The following is a 13,418-nucleotide window of genomic DNA, read 5'->3' on the forward strand; positions in this document are numbered from 1 at the left end:
ACCTCAGAGACACAAGAGACTGCAGATGCTGCATTCTGGAGCAAAAACAAACACTCCAGGATCTCAGCACGTCAGGCAGCATTTGGAAACCCAAAGGAAGGGTTCCAACCTGAAACCTCGACCATCTGTTTCCCACTCCTGATGCTGCCTGACCAGGTGAGTTTCCAATGGTCCACAGAATATTTTGACCAGGTAGCCAAATGTTTAATATTCTCAAGACAGACACAAATTGCTGGGATAACTCAGTGGGACAGGCAGCATCTCCAGAGAGAAGGAACGGGTGATGTTTCGTGTCAAGACCCCTTCTCAGACTGAAGGTCACGGGAAAGGGAAACGAGAGATATAGACAATGATGTACAGAAATATGGAACAAATGAATGAAAGATATGCAAAATAGTAACAATGATAAAGAAAACAGGTCATTGTTAGCTGTATCTAGGTGAGACCGAAAAGTTAGTGTGACGTGGGTGGGGGAGGGATAGAGAGAGATGGATTGCAGAGGTCACTTGAAGTTAGAGAAATCAATATTCATACCACTAGACTGTAAACCGCCCAAGCAAAATATGAGTTGCTGTTCCTCCAATTTGTGTTTAGCCTCACTGACAATGGAGGAGGCCTGGTACAGAAAGGTCAGTGTGGGAATGGGAAGGGGAATTAAAGTGATTAGCAACCAGGAGATCAGGTAGGTCCAGGCAGACTGAGCAAAGGTGTTCAGCGAAACAATCACCCAGTCTACGTTTGGTCTCGCCGATGTATAAGAGTCCACATCTTGAAAAACAGATACAATACATTAGGTTGGAGGAGATGCAAGATGCCTAACCTGAACAGAGTCGAGGGAGGAGGAATAGGGAGAGGTGTTATATCTCCTGCCACTGCAGGGGGAGGTACCTGGGGAGGGGGTGATTTAGGTGGGAAGGGATTAGTTAACCAGGGAGTTTTGGAGGCAACGGTCTCTGCGGAAGGTGAAAAGGGGTGGAGATGGGAAGATGTTACTTGTGGTGGGATCCCATTGGAGATAGCAAAAATGTTGGAGGATTATGTGTAATATGCAACGGTTGATGAGGTGAAAGGTAAGGACTAGGGCAGGGGTCGGCAACCTGGTCAGGGGGCCAGGACGCATGTCTGTGAGTGGATGGCAGGCATCAAATCATGTGTTCACATAGATCCCGCACGTTCGAGGACGCCACCCAGAGAACTGGCTCCTAGTTACGGGCACTCATGAGCGGCGCACCTACGGACCATTGCCTTGGCTCTGTCCGGAAGGTAGTGGCTCAAATACTCACACTCACTCGTCCCCGGCCTATTGACAACCCCAATCCCGACAATGAAGCCCAGACATAGAAGTTGAGCGGCCGTGCCGGCGGCTTTGCGCAGGATACGGTACAGCCAGAGATCAGCACTCATCGGCACTTGGCGCAGGTGCAGGAGTAAGCCGTTTGGCCCTTCGTGCCAGCACCGCCATTCAATATGATCATGGCTGATCATCCAAAATCAGTACCATGGTGGAGACTCGCAGGAGTCCAGCCAAAAACTAGTTGGACACGAGTTGTGTGCACCAGATGTGTTCATTCTCTCCAATACAGCTCCTTCCTCCTCGCCAGACACAGGCGTTCCCTGGCCTTAAATACCAACTCCGGTACCGACACCGTGACTAGCGCCTCCCACAGCAAGACGCCACCCTCTAGAGCCGATGGCTCGATGTGCCCTTGGGTTGCCACCAGGTGCCGCCACATGAACCCCCCTCAGAACCAGAGGCACCGAACCTGACGGGACGGCGCATGATGGGGCCCCGAACGCATAGATACAATCCCGCGCCCCGGGGGCTTGCTCGGTTCGGGAGAATCTCCGGGAGCCTGGGACGACGGACGCCCGCGATGGGCTGGCTCGCTCAGGTCCAAGTGGGCCGGTTTCAAACGAGCCACAGACACAGTTTCACGCCAGTCTCCCTTGTCTAAATCAAATGTAGTAGGCCTGTGCCGCAGCATGCGAAAGGGACCTTCATACGGGCGCTGCAAGGGCGCCCTGTGAGATTCGTGGCGAAGAAAAACGTATGCGCAGCCCATCAGCGGCAGTGGCACATGGGAATGGGCCACTCCATGGCGCGACGTTGGGATGGGAGACAGAGCGGCGACCCTCTCCCGCAAGCGGATCAGCACTGATGACAGAGTTCCTGGAACCAATCAGCAGCGGGCACAAACTCCTCGGGGACGGTGAGCGGAGCACCATATACAAACTCCGCAGAGGATGATGACAGATCCTCCTTGGGGGCCGTCCGAATCCCCAACAGGACCCATGGCATCTCATCCATCCACCCAGGGCCTGTGAGACGAGCTTTCAGGGCGGGCTTCAGACTGCGGTGGAACCGCTCCACCATTTGACTGGGGATGGTACGCTGTCACGTGGTGGAGATGAGTCCCGAACAGGCGGGCCATGGCGGACCACAGTTCAGACATGAACTGGGCGCCCCGGTCGGAGTGTGTGTGTGTTTGAGAGTGAGTGGGGGTGGGCGAGTGGGGGTGGGGGTGGGCGAGTGAGGGTGGGCGAGTGAGGGTGGGCGAGTGAGGGCGGGCGAGTGAGGGCGGGCGAGTGAGGGCGGGCGAGTGAGGGCGGGCGAGTGAGGGCGAGTGAGGGCGAGTGAGGGCGAGTGAGGGCGAGTGAGGGTGGGAGTGGGAGAGTGAGGGTGGGAGTGAGTGAGGGTGGGTGGGAGTGAGTGAGGGTGGGTGGGTGGGAGTGAGTGAGGTTGGGTGGGAGTGAGTGAGGGTGGGTGGGAGGGTGGGAGGGAGTGAGTTAGGGTGGGTGGGAGTGAGTGAGGGTGGGTGGGAGTGAGTGAGTGAGGGTGGGAGGAGGGTGGGGGTGCGTGGTGCGAGGTGTGGGTGTGAGTGAGTGAGTGGGTGGGGTGGGTGGGGGGGTGGTGGGAGTGAGTGTGGGTGGTGTGGTGGGTGGGTGTGTTGTGAGTGCTGGTGGTGTGTGGGTGGGTGGTGGGTGTCGTGAGTCGTGGGTGGGTGGTGGTGGTAGTGAGTGAGTGGTTGGGTGGGTTTTGCGTGCGTGCGGGGGGTGGGTGTTAGTGAGGAGGGGTGGGTTTAGTGAGTGAGGGTGGGGGGGGGGGAGAGAGGGGGGGTGGGAGCGAGGGGGGGGGGGGAGCGGGGGGGGAAGCGAGGGGGGGGAGCGCGGGGGGGTGGGAGCGAGGGGGTGGGGAGCGAGGGGGGTGGGAGCGAGGGGGGTGGGAGCGAGGGGGGGTGGGAGCGAGGGGGTGGAGCGCGGGGGGGTGGGGCGAGGGGGGGTGGAGCGAGGGGGGGGTGGGAGCGAGGGGGGGTGGGAGCGAGGGGGGGTGGGAGCGAGGGGGGGGGGGAGCGAGGGGGGGTGGGAGCGAGGGGGGGTGGGAGCGAGGGGGGGTGGGAGCGAGGGGGGGTGGGAGCGAGGGGGGGTGGGAGCGAGAGGGCGCGCCTGGGAGCGAGATGGCGCGCCTGGGAGCGAGATGGCGCGCCTGGGAGCGAGATGGCGCGCCTGGGAGCGAGATGGCGCGCCTGGGAGCGAGAGGGCGCGCCTGGGAGCGAGAGGGAGCGCCTGGGAGCGAGAGGGAGCGCCTGGGAGCGAGAGGGAGCGCCTGGGAACGCGCGTGGGAGTGTGGGCGTGCGTGGGAGTGTGGGCGTGCGTGGGAGTGTGGGCGTGCGTGGGAGTGTGGGCCAGCGTGTGAATGTGCGCCTGCGTGAGTGCGAGTGCGAGTGTGTGCGTATTGGAATTGTTGGGGTGGTGGAATATTGCATTGGGGACCCAGTCAACCCATTCTTTCATCATTTGTCAATCCTGCCATCCCGGGAATTAACCTGGTGGACAAATGTTGCACACCCTCAATACTGCACACAGTAAGGGCAGAGCTGCAGGGTACCGAGGAGACATGTGTGAGGGCCTCATCAACGATGGAAGAGAGGAACCGTTGTTCCCTGAATGATGAGGAAATCTCCGATGTCCTGGTATGGAACACCTCACCTTGGGCGCAGATGCAGCGTAGACGGAGGAATTGGGAATAGGGGATAGAGTCTTTGCAGGAAGCAAGATGGGAAGAAGTGTAGTCGAGATAGTTGTGGGAGTCAGTGGTTTTGTAATATAAAATTCTCATGTATTTGAAGAGTTTCGAGGACTCCCTCCATAACTATAAGCTTTTTCCACCCTCTGACCCACAAATCTCTGGATATCTCCAATTCTGACCGATTTTCTGTCTTAATCAGCCTCGTGGTCCATTGTCAAATGCCTAGGTTATACTCAGTGTCAAAAATGATTTCACGGAAGAGCCTTAAGGCAAAAGATGCACTGAGCCAGACAGGTAGGTTAACATCAAGGAAAACCCCAGTCTCAGTCGTGGGATTCTTTCAGCTGCTGCTCACCCACTTTCCACTCCCCTCCCTCGCACGGGTGCTTCTGCTGGCCTGCAGACTGGAGGAGCCGGAATGACGTGACCCCACCCACCATCCTGCAACTTGCCAAGTCACAAGGGTTGGCTCAGCCTTCAATCACCCAAGGCGTGGATGTTGAGAGAAGCAACCTATTGGCTTACAACTGGGCCACGGAAGTAATATTATTTTCTTTTGTAAAGGGTCAAGGCTCGTGGATCCTGGGAATGCGAGTCTTGGTGAAGACCAGATTGACTATAACCCACAGAGCAACGGATCAAGAGCTGAAAGCCTGTGATTAGTCTCTGTACCTTCAGTTGCAAACCTCTCTGATTCTTTGACAACAACCCAGGTGCTGTGCTGGGTGCGTGGGGTGGTAATGCTATGTATGGACCGAAAAGCTGAGGAGCAAAAACTATATGGAACTATGTAGGAAGTTTACCAAGAAAGTAATATGTGTACAACTCCCTGTTTTCTGTATTTTCTACTAAATTGTGTGTGGCTAATAGGTGTTACTTGTAACAGTGAATTTATCGAAAGCTGGTTCTAGCAGAATACTCTATCTTAAATGTGCTAATCACCTGAAAAACAGATTTAAATAGCAACCGTAAACAAGAGGACCGACAGGAAAATTCAATGCAATTAGCCTGTTGGGTGGGAGAAGTGATAAATGAACAGAGGAGAAGCTTACCATAGGTTACAATAAGCAGGAAGAATGGTAAACTTTTGATCATCTGCAGAATAGACTGGAGATAGGTGTAGTCCTGCCGAGAGCTGGCATGGATAGCTGCTTGTGCTTGGCTTGGTGGAATATCCGGCTTCTCCTGAAACACTGAAACAAAGGACTGCAATTCGTAACGGACCATACGCATTCATTATTAAAAACTCTGCAACAAACAATCATTGTGATTCATTAAAATCAGAAACATTTAAAATATCCTTTTCTACATTTCAGCTTTGATTGTGCGAACCAAGAGAAAATGTGGAAATAATCAATTATAATATCACCAAGTATAACAAATGAAATGTGTTTAAATTAATGTAGATAATTGGCCAGATGGTAGTGAGCAGAGGGGGTAGTGGGAGGTTGTTTTTCGGACTGGAGGCCTGTGACTAGTGGTATGCTTCAGGCATCGTGCTGGGCCCCATTGCTGTTTGTGGTTTATATCAACAAGTTTGATGAGAATGTACGAATAGTTAGTTTGCAGATCACACTGAAATAGGAGATTTTGTGGACAGTGAAGATGGTTATCAAGAATGACAACAAATGAAGTTTAATTTAGACAAGTGTGAGGTGTTGCACCTGGTGTTTGGTGGTGGTCTGGAGGGCAGACGTCTGAGACTGCTGCATATCACGCTGGTTTGGGGGACTTGTGTGTGCATTTATTGTAACGTGTACTGAGGTGCAGTGAAAAGCTTTTGCTGCGTGCTATCCAGTCATCGTTAGGGTTAGGCACATCTGACCCATTCCCCCACTTAATTCCGAAGATTTGGGAATGGTCTACTCCTGTTCTTATTTCCTTTGATCCCGAGTACTGGGATGTTGCAATGATGTGAAAGCCCCATTAAAAGCTACCTTCCATGGCAAAGCAGACCTTGAATACAATGATCGTTCTGAACTACAGGGCAATTGTATTTATTTATTTATTCACAGTTCACTTAAGCACCAGCATTCTAAGCTCATTTGCATCCAGTGTGTACTCTGCAAACATAATTAGCATTAAACTGTTTAAAAGATTTTAATCTTTGGAACACACACAGGGACTGTGCAGCATAATGCTATGTGTGGAAGTGTGCCATACTAGCAAAGCCAGCATCAGCGCAAACTCTTGCCCAGAGAAACGTTTCAAGCAGGAGGCCCAGTGGCTGGTTTGATTGCTCCTTACCGAGTATGACGAGAACGAACAGCAGAGTTGCTACTGCAGCAGTGCCATAAAACATGACATTGATGTGATAAGTCAGCTTATCCAGGTCATCTATGTTGGGGACCAGGATGGGAGGAACAAGAAATCCCATTGCAACTCCCAGCTGTAGAGGGAAGATGGAGAGAGACGTTACTCACCACAAACTTCAACGGGTACATCACAAATACCAGCAAACACTTGATGCAAGCCACCTGCGGCTTCGGAAGACACGAGTAGAATGCACCATTCATAGCATCATTTCTGCCCTATCTTCCAACAACGTGATAAGATATATTAGATCAGATTTCAAGGATTTATCCACCTTTATAAACTTCGAGACTACCAATAACTCCTCCTCGTAATATTGTAGAACATCACTTCCCTGAATGTACCTTGTTTTCATGAACTTCACCACAGTTAATGCAGATGAGCAGTATTCATACAAGACCTTGCCCATTCCCCTGGCTCCACACATTGAAGGCCAGATTCTCTCCCTAGTTCATCTTTTGCTCTTTAAAGTTACAGAATCTTTTGCAACAGAGGGACAGGCCCTTGACCCGTGCCATGTCCCCCGTTTGCTCTCCCGATTTCCTTCTTGTGTAATTCTGCATCGCTGATGCTCAGGCTGCCTGCACCAGATGTTTATCACCTCCCCCACATTATCAGCTTTGTCATCCTGACCTACTGAAGGGTGTCAACCCGAAACGTCACCCAGTCCTTCTCTCCAGAGATGCTGCCTGTCCCTCAGAGTTACTCCAGCATTTATTGTCTATCTTTGGTGTAAACCAGCATCTGCAGTTCCTTCCTACAACACAAGGGATTATACGTGTTCAAAAGGGAACTGCAGATGCTGGAATATCGAAGGTACACAAAATTGCTGGGGAAACTCAGCGGGTGCAGCAGCATCTATGGAGCGAAGGAAATAGGCGACGTTTCGGGCCGAAACCCTTCTTCAGACAAGGGATTATACGTTGGTTGCTCTGGGAGTTTAGATGAATTGATGGATCGAAATGGTATTTGTGACATCAACACATTAAGGGCAGCAGAGGCAGGAATTCGTCAACAGCTCGAGTGCAGGATTATAGATTGCTCAGAGTCACAAAGAGCCCTAACCAGCAGGCTATGTACAAAGGCTGGGAAGTGGGAATCACATCAAACGGTCCAGTTTTGCTTAGCAAGGATATGGTGGGTAGAATGGCCTGCCTCCACTCTAAATCTTTGCAATGCCCTGATCTTATTACCATTGCCTAAAAAATCACATTGACATTTCATCGCTCCTGCTGTACCAGATTGCCTGCTTTTCTTTTGTTCACTCCACCTTTCCCTGCAACATTAAACCCTTTACCTTTCACAGATCTTTCCCTCTGCCTGCTGCAGATTATTATCAGCACTCTGCATTTTAAACGCCCTTGATCTAGACCAAAGATCCTATAGCTCCGCTATAGGATCTTTGTTCTAGACTGCCACATCAAACCATAAGAAGGATCTTAAAAGTTGCAGCTAGTGAGAGATTTGATGCAGTGTTTTTAAATATTAAAAGTTTGCTGGGCTCGGGGAGTATCTGTCAGACTGGAAATAAAACAAATAATTCTGAAAAACAAAGGTTCCATCGTATTACCTTGACATGCGTCAAAGTGAAAAGAGTGGAAGCCAGTATTAAACCAGCAATTCAACATTCCAGGCGTGACAGGGAAAGATGCAAATAGTGGATTACATTGCAATGTTAAAGGAGTCCTTTACTGTGGGTTTTGTCTGAGAAGACTCTTCAATTGGGACCATGTGGGAGAGAGGTGGCAACCGCTCAGCTGGGTACACCACGGCTTCCAACAGTCAGCAGAAGTTAGTGCAGAGAGGTGCAAGAGTAATATGAGCAAGGCACTTCCCCAACATTAACCAAGATCACTTTCACGTGAAAGGAGTGGAATTTATGTCTAGCACAGCTTTTAGAGCCAGTATATAGATAGTCTAGCAGAGAAGGGGCGAGTCTGGAATTAATCTTAGGGAATGTAAACAGGCAAGTGGAGACAGAGTAACCCTAATTGTAAAGTTCAAACCAATTAGGGAAAGGGACAAAGGTACACAAAAATGCTGGAGAAACTCAGCAGGTGCAGCAGCATCTATGGAGCGAAGGAAATAGGCAACGTTTCGGGTCCCAAAATGGGGGAAGGTTGACAATAAGAGACAGGAGTTGCTGAAGGCAAACTCCATCGGACAGGTGGAAATCATTCAATAGCACATGGATGAGAGCTGAATGTCAACACCCTCCACTAAAGGCAAAGCCTGACGACAAGTCCACGGAAATCTGTGTGCCCAGTAATAGTGAGGGCTGGATTAAAAAAAAAATTAACCAAACAGCACAGAGACATCGGAGCATGGGAGGGTACCTCGGAAATTTTAGAAAGGGAGTTTAAAGGAATTCAGAGGGCAAAGGGTGGCAGGTATGCAAGAGGAGTTGCCAGAGGAGTTAGTTGAGACGGGTACCACAACAGCATTCAGACAATTGGACATAAATATATATTTATATATAATAAACAGCAGCAGTCCCAGCAGAACTCCACTGGTCATAAATCTCCAGCCAGAATAACACCCTACCACCACAACCCTCTTACAATCTGTAAACCAGTTCTAAATCCACATGACCAAGTCACTGTTGAATTGAATTGAATTCCTTTATTGTCATTCAGACCTTACGGTTTGAACGGAATTTCGTGCATGCAGTCATACATACAATCATACAATAATAAACAACACTAAACACAAATTAACATCCACCACAGTGTATCCTCCAAGCACCTCCTCACTGTGGTGGAGGCAAAACCCTGCCAACCCTCTTAATCTTCTGGATCGCCTACAATGGGGGGGGGGGGGGGGGCTTTACAAATGCCTTACTAAAATTAATGTAGACAACATCCACTGCCCACACCTATGGCGAGAGAACACGCAAAGACATCTGTTTATCGTGCTATCTCCTCTCTTGTCTCTCTCAATGACCCGAGATGGATCTCATCAGGCACTTGGGTTTTATCCACCTTAATTCCCTTCAAGAGCCCCAACTCCCTTCTTAATCTCAAACTGCCTTTGCATATTAGTAATCTCCACACTGACTCCATGACTATAGTCCTCCATGTCCTTCTCCTTTGTGAAAACAGATGCAAAGTATTTGTTTAGTACCAAACCTACATCCACAGACTCCAATCACAAATTCCCTCCTTTATCTCTGTGCAGTCCTATCATCTCCCTGGTTACCCTCTTGTTTTTTGACACAAAAAACGTTGGGATTTTCTTTAATCCTGCAAATGTCATGGCCTCCTCTAATCAGCCATTTGAATACTTCCCCCCTTGCTTTACTTTCCTTGCTCCCTGAATATGGCAACATAATTAGATAGAGTTGCAGAGATGACAAGGGCAAGTTGTTTTCTGAAAAACAGAGTGGTGGGGGCCTGGAAGGTGGTGCCGGGAATGGTGGTGGAGGCAGATACAATAGTGGTGTTTAAGAGACGTTTATACAGGCACATGGATAAGAAGTAAATTGAAGGGATTTGGATCACGTAGGCAGAAGGGATTATTTTAATTTGCTATCATGTACGTTCCAGACAACGTCGGCAGAAGGGCCTGTTTCCTGTGCTATACCGTTCTATGTTAAACTCTGGATGAGGCAGGTGAATAGTGGGGACCTCCAGGGGCTCAAGGTGCTGGGACCACTGCTTTTTGGGCATGCATTCACTGAAGTTAACCCTAGAGCTCCCCCTGGGTCCACACGGTAGAATTCCTCCCCAATCGACACCCGTGTGTTGTGGTTTAATATGAGGCTCAACACTACCTCATCAGTAGATGACTGGGAACACATTCAATTCAAGCATATACACACATGATTGGAATAGTTCAATTTCATAGGCAGATGCATCCACAATCCAGATCATAACACACCAGTGTAACTAGTTTGCAATAAAACAAAGTGCTGGAGGAATTCAGCAGGACAGGCAGCATTTGTGAAGGAGATGGACAGAAGATGTTTTAGGATAATAGACAATAGGTATAGGAGTAGGCCATTCGGTCCTTCGAGCCAGCACCGCCATTCAATGTGATCATGGCTGATCATCCCCAATCAGTACCCCGTTCCTGCCTTCTCCCCACATCCCCTGACCGCTATCATTATGAGCCCTATCTAGCTCTCTCTTGAAAGTTTCCAGAGAACCGGCCTCCACCGCAGAGAATTCTACAGACTCACAACTCTCTGTGCGAAAAAGTGTTTCCTTGTCTCCGTTCTAAATGGCTTACTCCTTATTCTTAAAGAGGTAAGCCATAAAGGGATGAGACCCTCCTTGTCCAATTCCCTCCTCAGATGTTGCCTGATCTGCTGAGTTCCTCCAGCACTCCATATGTTGCTCAATTCCAGCATCTGCAACCTCTTGGTTTAACTGGCCTAAGGGTCTTATCTGTCAACTGATCAATGGTCTGAATCTTATATGTCTGCACTGTTCACACAAGCTCGCTCCTTTCCATCCATCGCTTATCCAATCTATTATTAAATATTGGCGTGGGCTTGCTTCAGTCAGATTTCTGCTTTCAGTGACACCTGCTGAGGAACGCATTTGTCAATGTTAAACAGGTCCACTGCTCCATAAACATGTATAAGCAGGCTCAGCTCTAACAAACAAATGCGCAGCCACCACTCCCTACCTTAGCTCACACAAGATGCCACGTAGACTGATTGCAGTCAGTGCTCGCTGTATTAAACGCTCAATAAAGTCATAATTATCCAGGAGGGGAAAAAAGCAAAACAAAAACTACATGTTGGAATGATAACTCTGTAATGGTTGATCACTTTGCCCTGTACATATAATGTGGTGTAAATGTCAAGATACCATGATTTTAATCGCCTGTAAACATTAATAGGGGTCACCTAGTCCCTGAACTGGAACATGATACTTTTGGTTAGCAAAGCACTCGAGACAAAGTCATGGATCAGTAAACAGAGTTGGACTTGCACCAGAGTTTGACAATTGCCTGTTCAGAGTTATAGTTCAGACTAGGTGGAAACATTAAAATAATGGAACACCTGGAAAAGCAGAATCTGCCTGTCAGCAGCCAAAGAAAGGGCCTGCCACAGATCCTCTGCAACACATGGTACTTTAGAGTAACATAGAAAAAAGGTGTTGGAGGAGGCCATTTGGCCCTTCGAGCATGCACCGCCATTCATTGTGATCATGGCTGATCATCCACAATCAGTAACCCGTGCCTGCCTTCTCCCCATATTCCTTGATTCCACTAGCCCCAATAGCTCTATATAACTCTCTTTTAAATTCATCCAATACATTGGCCTCCACACTGCCTTCTGTGGCAGAGAATTCCACTCTCCACTGTGGCAGAGAATTCCACAAATTCACAATTCTCTGGGTGAGAAAGTTTTTTCTCATCTCAGTTTTAAATGGCCTCCCCTTTATTCTTAGACTGTGTGCCTGGTTCTGGACTCCCCCAACATGTGGGAACACTTTCCTGCATCTAGCTTGTCCAGTCATTTTATACATTTCTCCAAGTTCTCCTCTCATCCTTCTAAAATCCAGTGAATACAAGCCCAATCTTTCCGCATACGACAGTCCCGCCATCCCGGGGATTAACCTCATGAACCTATGCTGCACTGCCTCAATAGCAAGGACGTCCTTCCTTAAATTAGGAGACCAAAACTGCACACAATACTCCACGGCCCCATACAACTGCAGAAGGATCTCTTTACTCCTATACTCAAATCCTCTTGTATTGAAGGCCATCATGCCATTAGCTGTACCGCATGTTTACTTTCAGTTTACTTTCTGCTTCCTATTTTATCCTCTCCACCACTTCTCCTCCACCTCTCCAGAGGAATTTCATTTTTCAAACTTTAACTCTGACACCATCAGTCTTTACTCCATGTCCTATACTTCCCAAAGCATCAGGCAAAATGATAAAAATGCTGGTGCACGCATTGAAATTTTAAATTTTCCTTTTGAGCCCCAATTTGCACATTCATTTTCCCTATAACCTATTCTCCCACATTCCTTTCAACTCCCTAAACACTACCACTCACCTACATTAGCGCCTAATTAAGCTACCAGGCCATGCCTCTTTAGGATGTAGGAGGAACCCAGAACACCCAGGGCAAACCCACTTGGTCAGAGGGAGAACTCCACATAGACAGCAGCAGAGGCCAGGATTCTGCTCAACATGTAGGTACAGTATAACCAGAGCACATTCATAACATCTGCTCTGGGGGAAAACATTCTTACTATCTACCCTATCCATGCCCCTCATAATTGTGGACATCGCTGTCAGGACTCCCTTGGGCCTCCTCTGCTCCACAGAAAATAAACCCAGTCTACCTGATCTCTCCTCATGTGAAAGATTCCATCCCTGGCAACATCCTAAAGCTTCTCCAAAGCATCTTGTCCTTGCTGCACTGCCCGACTCATTGTGCACCATTCTACCACATGTAGTTCACATAATAAACATTTAACCAATGCTAGGTTCAGTCGGGAATAGCTTCCCTCGCTATACCCTTAACTAGATCAATCTTGTCCATCTCCATCAAATCTCTCATCCTTTCCTACTCTAATGAGAGCCATCTGGCTTCTCTAGCCCTATTCTTGAAATCTTCCCCTCTCCCACAATCGTGCACAATTTACCAAGACTTTGCCACTGACTGCTGATCCTCACAAACACCCAATTTAAACATTCCAGTTACTTTCCTGTCATTTCTGTATTTTCTTCAATGGCGAAGGTCGACACAAAACGCTGGAGCAACTCAGTGGGACAGGCAGCATCTCTGGAGAGAAGGAATGGGTGATGTTTTGGGTCGAGACCTTTCTTCAGACTTCAAAGTCACCTTTCCTGAGACTCATTCCATGTTCTGGTCTCTCAGACACCCGACTAAATTCCTTAGCTAGACACTCCTTCCTAGCTCATTCCTTCCCATCCTGAAGCTCTATTACTCTTCCTTCCCCCCCCCCCCCCCCCCACCACCACTAGTTTTCAGACCAGCAAATTAATTGATCTATCTAACCTTCCTTTCTGCTTCAAACATCCCAATGCCTTCTCAAAATCAGACATTGAAGGTACTTTGAAGATTACCTTCAAAGAAAAAATGAACCAG

At 48.8% G+C, this 13,418-nt stretch overlaps 1 protein-coding gene across 2 annotated transcripts in view; it reads right to left on the minus strand.

The window, feature by feature from the left end:
* flvcr2 (FLVCR heme transporter 2) overlaps positions 1 to 13,418 on the minus strand; it is a 73,480-nt gene that overhangs the window by 41,296 nt on the left and 18,766 nt on the right. For both annotated transcript variants that reach the window (XM_033027463.1, XM_033027464.1), the window contains exons 3-4: positions 6,275 to 6,416; positions 5,080 to 5,220 (exon numbers count right to left, since the gene is read on the minus strand). In XM_033027463.1, coding sequence (XP_032883354.1) covers positions 5,080 to 5,220; positions 6,275 to 6,416 — 283 coding nt within the window. The remainder of the gene's footprint in view (positions 1 to 5,079; positions 5,221 to 6,274; positions 6,417 to 13,418) is intronic.

This window comes from Amblyraja radiata, chromosome 9 (assembly GCF_010909765.2).
Source record: "Amblyraja radiata isolate CabotCenter1 chromosome 9, sAmbRad1.1.pri, whole genome shotgun sequence".
Lineage (NCBI taxonomy): Eukaryota > Metazoa > Chordata > Chondrichthyes > Rajiformes > Rajidae > Amblyraja > Amblyraja radiata.